This window comes from Lontra canadensis, unplaced genomic scaffold, assembly GCF_010015895.1.
Source record: "Lontra canadensis isolate GAN:19392208 unplaced genomic scaffold, GSC_riverotter_1.0 scaffold12, whole genome shotgun sequence".
Taxonomy (NCBI): domain Eukaryota; kingdom Metazoa; phylum Chordata; class Mammalia; order Carnivora; family Mustelidae; genus Lontra; species Lontra canadensis.
Window position 1 is genome coordinate 12,922,800 of NW_022631006.1, and position 12,975 is coordinate 12,935,774.

The window sequence follows — 12,975 nt, forward strand, 5'->3', positions numbered from 1 at the left end:
CACAGACACAGAAGTGGTTCCATTCAGCTCTACACACCCTTTGAGGCAGAGCGTAGGCAGCCGATGCGGGTAGTTTTTTCAGGTCTCTGAATTCTTTTGAAAATTAAGGGAGACCCACAGGCTCATTAAACTGAAATTATGTCATTTTTGATTCCATACTGTCATGGGAAAAATACTCTTCATGTACATGAGAGAATTCCAACACGGTGAGTTTAGAGGGACCCCAGATTCATCTTGCCCAGGCTCTTGGTTTTACTAGAAAGACCTGAAAGCCCAAGGAAGAAAAGTAATCTGTCCTGAACCCTGTTCCTTTGTGACATGCCTGAGACTAGAACCTCAGGCTCTTAACTTCCTGACTCAGGGCTGCCTTTCAAGTGTTGTGTTCACTCACTTTTTCCATGTACCAAGTATCTAAGCAGCACTGCGGTAAGCTTGGTGCTTAGGTGACCTGTTCTAGCTGCCACGCCCATGGGTTCAGAGCCCTCCTTAGCAAAGACATAAGGATTACTGCTTCCCTGGTGCTGCTCCACCTCTCAGTGCTCCACTTTACTCCAAAAGAAGAGACATTTGTTGTGTTTTCATTTATCAAAACTGCATCCCTCTCATTTGGTTTGAGTCTTTCCAAGACATAGTTTTGGAAGGGTGAGCGAGGTTGGCTAAAAGGATGCCAGTGCTGGAAGAGTTTAGACACTACTTGATGACATGCCCTCCCCTCCTCTTCCTACCTTCAGTCTGAGGGTAGTGGAGATGGGCAGATCATGTCTTCATTGCCTAGAGATTCTACTTCGGCCCCCGGAAGATCATCTCCTGGCTGGCAGTTCTAGAATAAATTAAGAAGTTAGAAGAGGGGGCTTCTGGGTGGCTCAGAGGGTTGGGCCTCTGCCTTCGGCTTGGGTCATGGTCTCAGGGTCCCGGGATTGAGCCTCTGTCTGTCAAATAAATGAATAAAATCTTTAAAAAAAAAAAAAGAAGAAGAAGAAGTAGTTTGGGGGGTTTCAATACCCAAAAGATACTAGCCCAAACTGGGCTCATAATTCTTAAGAAGTACAGCTATCTACAACGAGCATTGCCTTTGGCCAGAATGGCTTCCCTGGAGCCATGCCGGGTGGATTTCTCGGACCAGCCCTTTCTGGATCTTCACTCCTGGGCTGCCAGAATTTCACTCTTAGAAGATGGATGGGTTTGGGGTCAAGGGCCACTGGGTCTCATCGTCTTTTTTTTTTTTTTTAAGATTTTATTTATTTATTTGACGGAGATCACAAGCAGGCAGAGAGACAGGCAGAGAGAGAGGAGGAAGCAGGCTCCCTGCCTCACAGAGAGCCCAATGCGGGGCTTGATCCCAGGTCCCTGGGATCATGACCTGAGCCAAAGGCAGAGGCTTTAACTCACTAAGCCACCCAGGGGCCCCAGGGTCTCATCATCTTATGGAATAGATCAAGCTTGCAGCTGCAGTTGGAGTTGAGCCATGTTGACCTAGAGAAAATTTGTAAAAGAGAGTCCATCCTACATTTTGGAATTCTCCTAGCGGTTCTCTCTTCACACCATGGCTAACACTAAGCAAGCCTAATGCTGCAACCTTTGATTTTAGAGGACAGAGTAGATAGGTTTTAGTCTTAAGATTAAGGAGGGTTTTTTGGAGAATCCAAGGTTGTTTCAATAAAATTAAAATGTCTCTCTTTATAAAAAGGACACAACCCTCCCCCCAATTTTGAGCACTGACTGAGAGGAAAACAAAGATTTTGGAGCACAGAAAAATTGCTCTTAGAGCCATTTGCTCCAGGATGAAGAAGGTGGAGAGGGCAAAGCATGGGAAACAAGTCATGTTTGTACACTGATGTACAGGGTGAGTGCAGAGATTCTTTCCAAGCTGTAAACATTGACTATTTGCCAGTTTCTTATCTTAATCCCTGTTCTGCTGACCCTAGTTCTCTAACGTAGATAAGCAAGTTTAATTTAAACTTTGTTAGATTCTCAGGGAGTTAAAAAAGAAAAGTAAAGTAAAATAGAAAAGAATGTGAAAGGGAGGAGAGTTCTTAACTGGGATGGATATTTATAGTAACAAAGATAGATGCTCAAAGCTAGAAAGAGCCTTAGAGAGGATCTAGTCTGACCTCACTCCGAAAACATAAATCCTTCTCCAACCTCCCTGGTTGTCCAAGCTTCACTTGAATACCGTCTTGAAGGGCATTCACTTTCTTGCAAGATAACCCAATTTATCTATAGAGAACTTTAATTCTTGGAAATATTTTTTTCATAGAAAACGAACTGTTCCTCCTCCTACTTCTAACCTATTTCTGTCCTTTGGAACAATACAGATAAATAAATCTAAGTTTTATATCAATGGGTCCTGTCCTACATAGACAGACATGGGCCTTAGAGGTTTTGTCTATCAGAGTCCCATCAGGAAACCAATGGCTAAGCCCAGCCCAAAAGCACAGGGCAAAGGAGAGGAGCGTGTTGATGCTCCATGCATGTCAGTCTCCAGGGGCTGAGAGCAGGTGAAAAGTCTTGAGATAGACATGGAGGGGCAAGGGGAAAACATCCAGCCCAGGGATAGTCTTTCCACCAAAGTAATTACCCTCTGTTCCTCATTCACTCTTGGGTGCCCATGGCCTCCACTGGTATCTGTTACAGACTTCATCTCTGGTTTAGAGCAAGGGGGAAAGAACAAAGACAATGGCAGATCTAATTACCTCTGTTGTAGGAACCCTGAAGCCTAAATGACCTTGGGTGGATATCTGGGAGTCCTTGGATATAAAGAATTCTCAAACAGACCTGTAGCTGGGCACTGAGCCACAGCAGACAGCTCAGTGAATGGCTTTCTTATTGTCTATCTATTCCTTCCACACAGGAAGGAAAAAGGAAAGGGAGAGAGAAGAGAGGGAGGGAGAATATTATACATATGGAAGCACCCTGCCCCCACCATTTTGACCCACCTGTTTTTCCAATTTTAAAACAGATATTTTTGGGGCGCCTAGGAGCCTCCGTCGGTTAAGTGTCCGACTCTTGATCTCAGCTCAGGTTTTGATGTCAGGGTCGTGAGTTCAAGCCCCACACTGGGCTCCATGCTGGGTATTGAGCCTACTTTAAATATATATATATATATATATATATATATATATATATATATATATATACATACACACATACACACACACACACACACACAGATGTTTTCTTAGAAACAGATCTGTTTTTTGTAAAGGAATCTAAAAAGGTGAAACCAACAAAAAGACAAAAGAAGTACCAGTTTAAATGGTGCGGAATCTCTTGAGAGATGCTGGCACGAAGGCAAGCACGTGGCTTCTGCAATCAGACAGCCCTGGGCATGCGTCTCGGCCCTGCTGCTGCTGCTGGATCTCAGAGGGGCTCTTGGAGCCCTGTTTTCATCATCTGTAAAACAGGGATTGTGACACCTACTGCCCGTGATTGTTGGGAAGGTCAAGGTACTGAACCTTGTACTCTGTCATGCAATGGGCATCTAATAAACCTTAATTACATTTCCCCTCCTCGCGTATGTTGGAAGCATTTGCTCAGTGAGGCGAAGGCCAATCTGTATGCAGTCAAATGAATATATGCCTGAAAATGGGCTACAGCGATTAAGGAATATTTTACCAGCAAGCTTCCAGCCTGCCCTACACGCCAGGCCTACAAAAGTATATTTGAGATTTCAGAAAGGTATAAATTAGAAATAGTGAGATACTCAAGATTTTCTCCCTCAAGTTGATTTTTTAAAGTTAGATTTCTTTTCCCTGCTTTTTACTGTCAGACTTGGCAGGACCCCGTGGGTAGCCAGTCCTACAGCATCTGTCTCTATTGTGGGTTTTTTCCAATTATTGCTTGTGAAGTCTGCTCTGAATGTCTTCCAGCCATACTTTGCTTTAGACGTGGCCCAGACGCTCTGGGCAGGAGGCTGGTTTGGATAAGGGGGGGGCCCATTCAGAGATGGGAGCAGACATACCAGAAGGCACTATTCATCCCCAGGACAAGCACCTGGGGGCTTTTGCAGATTTTTGAAAAGGAAGTGCAAGTGGGGCAGACACTTCCTGCAGGATGGCAGCCCTGCCAGCCCCGCACATCCTCAAGGAAGAGGACTGGGAAAGCAGCCTCCGGGAATACAGCTGGTTCCTGCTTTGGAGCCGGTCCTCCCTCTCACAGAGAACTGCAGGATGCCTTCCCTCCTGCCCTGAGCCTTGAACCTTAGCTAGGAACCAGCCCCTCATACTTCACGGGAGGCTCGTGTGGCGCGGAACACACCCATGTGGGCTTCAGATGAGACCTGGAATCTGACGCCCTCCGAACCCCCCGCTCTAACGCTCTCCACCTGCTGTGTTTGACCTCGCCTTCCACGTTGGCTCCCCATGTGCCAAGAGGCCACGTCCATTTCCACAGTGCGCTCGCTCTCCCCACCCCGTCTCTCGCCCTCTCTCTCCCCACCCCAGTCACCTCAGCCTGCCCTGCCTTCCAGAGTAGTGCGAGCGGAGGGCCAGGGGGCTGGCAGTCCCTGGTGGAAACGCCTGGTGTGTTCTGGTTTCCCTGCAGATGAAAACGAATGCCTCAGCGCACACATCTGCGGAGGAGCCTCCTGTCACAACACCCTGGGCAGCTACAAGTGCATGTGCCCCGCGGGCTTCCAGTACGAACAGTTCAGCGGGGGCTGCCAGGACATCAATGAATGTGGCTCCGCGCAGGCGCCCTGCAGCTACGGCTGCTCCAACACGGAGGGCGGCTACCTGTGCGGCTGTCCGCCGGGCTACTTCCGGATAGGCCAAGGGTGAGTGCCGCTGCCCCTGCTCGCGCGGGGCGGCTCTCTTGCTCCCAGCCTCGCGAAGTGGATGTCGCTCCTGACAACCCATCCTAGCTGAGGAGAACCATCCTTTTTGTAATCCTAGAGGTCATTCCAGTTAGCTCTGCAAAGGTGGTAGGCTGTAATGCACAGACTATGAAACACGCAGTAAATACCTTGATATAGGTTTTCTTCGTCTCGTTCTCTTGATCTTCTTGTTGAAAATGGATTCATTTCTCCGGAAATGCAGGGGCCGACCCAGACCAGAACAGGACTCAGGGCACATTCCTGACCCACCCTTCTCCTGGGGAAAGCAGGGTTCGGTCTTTACTGAAAATGCCTTGTCATTAGAGAACATTGTATGTTAGGATAAATCACAACGGTATCTGGTTTTAATGTACATGTTACACCTCAGACTTAAGTTTACATTAACAGTTACCAAAAGAGTATGAAACAGGAGCTGAAATAATTATTGTATTCTCCAGTCAGAACACTTCACCACATTGTAGATGTGAGTGTTGGGGAAGGCAAGACATAGTTTTATTTTACTCAGTAATTTGAAAGTTTAGTGGTAAGTTTTCAAATGTAGGTCTTTTTCCCTGCTGACTTAATCGAGACTTGGAGGCCCATCTACTTTTGTCTGTCTTTTTAAGGATTTCAGTTTTTACCTTTTTAATTAGGAACATACAGACATGAAATAGACATACACATGTCATACACACAGCCACACGCACACACAGACACACCCCACAAAATCACATATCCCAGAACACACACGTACGTTTATATATAAAATTAACCTAGTGGCCTTTGATTTCTTAACACACAAACATCAAGCGATTCACTTTGGGTCTGTGTAGACTTGAAGGTAAAAGAATGTTTCATGGGAAGTACACAGAATGCCAGCAATAGGACACGAATTCCCAGATGTTTGTGTCTGGCTCTCGGTAGACTCATTCTTCATAAGTTGAATGCCAGAACCATTTTCCCAGCAAAAATTGTGACAGTCCAAACTGGCTTCTGGCCAGTGGGACTTTGTAGTCACACTTCTTGTAAGTGGTGTTCCAGGGATATGAAAATACTGGAAAGGAGTTCTGAGAAAAGAACCAAAGCCTACAAATTTGGGGTTTTCTTTCCAATAACTTAATCATTTTACAAATATATACAAACACGCACACATACACGATGAGCATTCATCATTTCATCCATTGTATTGTTTCTGCACGTTTCATGCTGCAAGACAGAGGAAGAGAAAAGGAAATGTACTGGGCTCTGGCAGGATTGCAGAAAATAGTAGGAGCCCCTGAACGGCTGCAAAACACACAAAAAGATCCTGCTTATTGGCATTGAGGGCATAAAGAAAAATGGGTTATAAAAAACAGGCCAACAAGTACAGAAAAAGAGATCAATAATTGGTTTTCGTTATGACCCATTAGTAGAAATCTATCCATTTATAACAGCTTGGGCTTCTCCGTGAATCACTAGAGTGGACCCTGCCCCAAAATAAAGACTCCTTAGGATCACTGAGATATTTCAACACATTTTGAAAGAGGAGCCTGGTAAATACATTCCAAGAGGCCTAGGAAATAGTAAGCAGAATAACAAAACAAGGTACTTGTGAAACATGCAAGCCTCCCTCTGTAACTTGGCTTTGATAACTGAAAGGCAAAGAAAAACAGCTGAACTAGTTCTCTCTTGGGCATGGGTTTGTTTATCCAGCCTCACATGAGTCAGAGCCAATGGTCCTAGTGGTTTTGAATGACTTGAAACAATTTCCCACAGTTGGGTTAAGCTCCCATGCTTGCATCTTATACATTACACATCTTCATGGTTTGTTTCTAAGTCAACCTCAGTTCTACCTAGAACTTTCCTTGCAGCTTCAGTAGCTTTGGCCAAAGCGAGTGGTCACATAAGAGGAGAAGTTGCTCAGAAGCCGGAGTGGTGAAGGTTGGTGATAGTGGTGGCGGAAGGGGAGACTGTAGTGATGCGGTCAGGGAGGCAGGAAGAGGGCAGGGAGCTCAATGGCAGATGCTCATACCTTTCTCACTTTCTGGTTTATAAAAGGAAGATGTTTTCCTTTAACCTCCCAAGTCACATGGTCTCCCCCTCAGCTCCCAATCCTTTCCCCATGTCCACTCCATGTCCCCTCGCCATGTTAATGGAGCAAAACACCTGCCACAGTCAGGTTCAAAAAAGAAGGGGCAAATCCATATGCAACACAGGACCCAGAGAGATAGTAGAAAGAAATCGACCAACCCGGGGAACTGGGACTCTGAGCCTAAACCCAGAGGACTTCAGGGTGGCTCTCGGAACCAGCCAGTCACCTAGCAGACAAATAGTCCATGGCTAAATGTCACCCGGTGGGGTCCATGCACCACTGGAACTCTTGGTCCTCCTCCCTTATCTACCAGTTCTAATGAAAAGGGGCCGTGCCCCTCTTCCTCCACAGGCACTGTGTTTCTGGAATTGGCATGGGCCGAGGAGGCCCGGAGCCACCTGCCAGTGGCGAAATGGATGACAATTCTCTCTCCCCGGAGGCCTGCTACGAATGTAAGATCAATGGCTACCCCAAACGGGGCAGGAAACGGAGAAGCACAAATGAAACAGATGTCTCCAACATCGAGGTGGGTCAGAAGGTGGTTTCTCCTGATGTCTCCTGTTGTAGAAGGGCCTTCCAGATGCCTGTGGTTTCCTCCAAGGATGTTCCAAAGTGTGAAAAAGCTCTCTGGGGAGAAAATCCAGACATTCCCTGAGCTCTAGGCTGCATTTTACAAGAGTCTGTGGGACTCTGGATTTTCTTGCTGCTTTTAGGGAGTGGCCATCCGAAGGTTTTCACATACTTGCTCATTTCCTCTGTCTCGCCAAAGAGAAAGTCAAACACCCACCCAAAGTCCGCTGAAAGGAAAGGTCTGAGATCCAGGACAGCAAGTGGGCAGAACAGTGAAGTGACATAGTGCGCTCTCCGTGGGGACACCGAGTTCTGAAAGCTCAAGGCTCCTCTACTGAAAAGAGCCATGTGGAGTGTGAGGGAACTTGGATTCTAGACAAAAACAACATGGAGCTCAAGCAGCCTGGTTTTCTTTGCCTACGGCTGCTGCAGCCTTTCAGTCAACTCAGAACTGCACAGATATTCACCCAGACCTCTGGCTCCAGGCCCGGAGAATCCGGCACATGTGGTCCCAGAGAGGCCAGCAAGCAGCCAGGTGAAAAGCATTGAATGTCAGCAGATCATCAGAGTCAGGAAGTAGGTTCCTAGGCGTGTCCTTCCAAGGGGATGGTTTTGCGTCAGTGAACAAAATTGAAATAGACTGGTTCTTTCTTAGCATCGGTGCTGCAACCCATCCGCTGTGGTTTGGGAAATGAGATAAGTCTAGGGAAAGAAAATGGTCTATGAAACAGTGGTTTTCGAACTTGAGCGTGCATGTGAATCATCTGGAAGACTTGGTAAGCTGGATTGCTGGGAAACACCCCCGGGGTTTCTGACTCTGTAGGTCTCACTCAGGTGGCGCTGAGAATTTGCGTTTCTGACAGATTCCCAGGTGACGAAGATGCTGCTGGTCTGGGGAGCACACTTGGAGACCCGCCGCATTAGAAGACCTCCAACTACTTGCTTCCGTCTTGACATCAGTTTAATGTTTTTTTTTGTTTTGTTTTGTTTTGTTTTGTTTTACTGTTATAAACACGTGCCAGTTTAACAGACCTACGACTTAAATGGTGTTTTATGAAAACAGGCATTTTCGACACGGTATATCCAACGTGAGCAGGAGGTGGTATTAGTGTGAGATTCGAGTCACTTTTTCTTTAAGATGAGAAGTAGGTGACATACTTATATTTTATTTAACGCATTGTCATGTGTCTTTCCAGGACCAGCCTGAGAGAGACACCAATGTGAGTCTCGCAAGTTGGGACATTGAGAAGACAGCCGTGTTCGCTTTCAATATTTCCCACATCAGTAACAAGGTCCGAATCCTAGAGCTCCTCCCCGCCTTGACGACTCTGACCAATCACAACAGATACTTGATTGAATCTGGAAATGAAAATGGCTTCTTTAAAATCAACCAAAAGGAAGGGATCAGCTACCTCCACTTCACCAAGAAGAAGCCAGTGGCTGGAACCTATTCATTACAAATCAGTAGTGCTCCACTTTATAAAAAGAAAGAACTTGATCAGCTAGAAGATAATTATGACAAAGACTACCTCAGTGGTGAACTGGGTGATAATCTGAAGATGAAAATTCAGATTTTGCTTCATTAATTCACCAGACAGAGACCAAATAATTAAAAAACAAAGATAGATAGGTAGAACGGAATTTTTCCCCCAATCAGAATCTTCATATCATAGGTACAATATTTCACCAAGTAAATTTCTATAAATAAGCACTATTCTTGTATTACAAAAAGCAAGGTACAGGTGACTACCCTAGTTCAAAACAACCACTTTCTCAGGCTTCTCATGTGTGTAGCTGAGCTACCTTGTCATATGTGTTGATTCTTGAAAACCGGGACACGTATTTTCATGGGGGGTCAGTCATTCATGCTGACATGCCATCCTTCTAGCAGTTTACAGGAATGTGCTTTCAATCGAAGGACTGTTCTGTTTTTTCAAATTTTTAAACTTTGCTTCTCCAAATACAAGTACTAGGTTGGCCAATTATAATATCTATTTGGTGCTAGTAAATTCTCAAACTAGATTTATAAATGCACTGTAATATTTACACAACTTAGAAACCAAATTACCAGTATTCAGTTCAAATACTCCATTAATTTCAATCAACCAAAGTTAGTTCAGTAGCTTATCTCAGTTATGAGTTATAATACATTACATGTAAATTAAGTGTGTGTATACTGTAATCGTGCTATTTTTTATCATTGAAACATTTATAAACTAGAATAATGCCCTTAATGTGAGGGTTTGTAATGGTGCTTATTAAGACCAAAGACTTGTTAAATGTATACACCAAGTGGTAAGGAAATTTCTGTGACTGGCCCACACATGCGTGGAGGTCTGGGAGGACCAAGAACCAGCCCCAGCAGCCAAAGGATCACCAGTGCACCCTTCATCACACCCGTGCAATATGCCAAGATTCCCCTCGATCATTCCTGTCAACAAGGGGTCCATGTCATAAATGTCACAATAAAACAGTCTCTCTTTTTTTAGTGTACCCTTGGCTTTGTGTTCTTGCATGGATGTGGGATTTGAGGAGGGGGGGTGGCATTCTGGAGGCTAAATAAAGTTTCCTGAACTTAAATTATCCTGGGTGTGGTAGTTACAGCTTTGAAAGGTGCCAAACGTATAACCACTAGCAAAAAAAAAATTAACATATTTGAGTTAGTCCCTTGTTCTGTTCATTAAAGACAGTGGAGTTATTTCTGGCCAATAAGAAATTTAGATTGTAGCCTCATTTCTAAAACATGACCTAATTAATCCTGTGACTTTTAGACCACTAGATTTAAGTATTTTAAGATCAATTTCGGTCACTGTCTTAGAGCACATGGGTTCCATTATAAAAGATTTATCATGCCCTCCCCCTCAAATATACAGTGTTGGCAAGCCTTAGGCGCTCCATCCTTTTTCCCCCTAAACATCTGTTGTTAGTCAGGGCTAGTCTAATTTACAAAAGGACAATCCCAAATTGAATCCAACTGAATGCTATCTAGCTCTTGCTTTTTGACTGTCGTAATTTGAAAATGCTGTTTTAAGTGCAATATCGAGTATTTAACAATTAAGTTCACTGAATTGGTATGAAATAATTCTTACAATCCCCAAGGGCAGTAAAGTGAAGGGTGGCAAAAATAAAGGTGAAATAAAATTGCTGCATGAAGGGGAAAGAAACCATATAGGACAAAGTCAAAATCCTCTCAACATCTTCAAAAAGCTATGCTAAAGATGGTGGAGGAGGTCTGTTCCATCTTATTCCAGAAGGCAAAACGAAGGTTAGTTGCCATGAAGTTCAGTTTAACATACATCTTCCTAACTGCCGAGCTGCCCACTGAGGAATGGATTTCCTTGTGATGTGGTGAGCTCTCTGTCGCTTTTTGGAGTGTTCTAGTCTAGGCATAATGACAGCCAGTGGACAAGGATGCTTTCTTCTCCCTTACAGGCCATGAACATCTTGAAGTATTTTTTTGTATCTCTTATTTTACCATCCAAAAAATCTTGCTTGTAATAGGTGCTAAATAGAAATGAATCAAATGACTATTTTGGAAGCAATTTGTACCTTGGTTGGGAAGTGAAAATATGACTCAAAATTTCCTTCTAACTCTGTGCCTGTGGGTCTATGATGGAAGTGTACTAAAGTTGTTAGAGAAGAATATATAGCATATGGTAAACAACAGTTTGTATTCGGAAAATGTCTTTGATAATTTAACCAGAACTGCATTATATTGAATAACGGATTTTCTTTATAACAAACAGCAGAAGAATATAGAGTTGGCACATGGTAGATCACTTTGATATTTTTAATAGTCTCAGTCTGGATTTTATTTATTTCAGAGCCAACAATTTTCAACAGCATATTTTCCATGTTTCTGTCTGTAACAAAACATTTTCCTCATTGTTCCATTGTAAATATTCCTCTTGTTGGAACCCTTTTGAATCCTGAGATTTAAACCTGTACCTTTTAATTGTCTGTGACCTTTCGATTTTACTTCCAGTGGTTGACGAACTTGGTTTTGTAAATCTCTCAGAAGCTTGAAAACGTCTTGTCTCTACCCCTCAGCCCATTTCATTTGCCAATAATTATTTTGTAAGTAGGGTTGAAATGAACTCAGCTGGCCTTGTGAAATGTTTAAACTTGCACAAACAACTACATTTTTTGTTCAACAAATAGCACTTTACCCAGCCAAAATTGCTTTGGACATTGCCATTACAAATACTGTTAAACTTCAGAAATCATGTTTGTAAATTAGATGAGCCAAAATAAAGGACAATTAGGTTGATACTATATTAGTATACTTAAAAGTTATATATCTATAAACTGTTAAAGATTTTTAGATCACCACTTCATCCACAGAATGTACTTTATTCTGATTCTAACGTAGTTGTTAGAGATATATCGGAAATGTCATTATTGCATGGTTTAAGGATCTTGTTTCTAAATGCTAGAAGACTATTGCTAGGGTGATTAGTCTTCACATACAGACCTGAAGACAAAGTTATTTCCCCCTTGCCGATTTTAAATAACACTTTGTAAAGAAAAAATCAGCAGCAAACCAATTTATTTCATTAAACATTTTGAAACCCAATGTGAGCCTAACATTATATTGTTAGGAATGGATGCTCAGTACTCTGAGTTTAGGGTTAGGGAGAAACAAGAAGGCTGTGACTTTGATTTTGCAGATTTCCATGTGTATCCATGCCTGGGCTCACTCACAGGTCTGGGTCTCAATGAAAGGTTCTGACATTCTCACAAATGTCTGTATAAACATGAGGGTCTTGTACATTTGACACCCGACATACATTTGACAGGACCTGGCAATTCCACAAAATCTGTTATTTCAGCTAACTGCTAATGAATCCAAAATGGTTTTTCTGGCACACAAAGTCATAAAACTCTTTTTAGGACATGGGCTATTTTACATCCTGGAGCCAAGCCTGAATCATGACCTCTACGAAACAATGTCAATTTCATTTTTACTATTGGACAGGGGAAGGTGCATTCTTTTTAAATGAATGAAACAGGTAAGTGGGTCTGACTTCCTGTTAGTTCAACTCTGCATTCTGTCCACTCTTGTTTTCTTCCATAGAAAGTAATATCCATTGTTACTTTGAAGCCCTGTGACTATCTCCATTTCATAAATAAATTCCGCATTACCTTGTCGGCTCCCTTTGGCCCTTCGTGGGTTGGTTGTAGTGTCAGTTACCAGGCCTCACGCTTGCTATTTCGAGAACCTGTAGCTTGGGTTGGAAGTAAGAAGCAGCATGGAGGTAGCGAGGCTCAGGGGAGAGCCACAGCTCTGTGCAGTGGTCCCTGTGGACCTTCCACAGCCCTCCTGGGCTGCTCCTTGTAGCCGAGCCCTGAAGTGCAGGAATCAGAAGAGGTCTGTTTCCTTCTAAATGTAAAATTCCCTCTGGGAGAAAATTAAATCAAACCTAAATGTTTCAGCTTCTTCCTCTCTTGGAATTAGAGGTAACTGAAAACATCCTGGTGATAATCACACATCCCATTGATCCCACCAGCCAGGGACAGA

The 12,975-nt window shown here is 43.6% G+C and overlaps 1 protein-coding gene across 1 annotated transcript in view; it reads left to right on the forward strand.

The window, feature by feature from the left end:
• FBN1 (fibrillin 1) overlaps positions 1–9,947 on the forward strand; it is a 229,404-nt gene extending 219,457 nt beyond the window's left edge. The window contains exons 63-65 of the mRNA XM_032856557.1: positions 4,543–4,774; positions 7,236–7,410; positions 8,651–9,947. Coding sequence (XP_032712448.1) covers positions 4,543–4,774; positions 7,236–7,410; positions 8,651–9,040 — 797 coding nt within the window. The 3' untranslated portion in view covers positions 9,041–9,947. The remainder of the gene's footprint in view (positions 1–4,542; positions 4,775–7,235; positions 7,411–8,650) is intronic.
• The last annotated feature ends 3,028 nt before the right edge of the window (positions 9,948–12,975 follow it).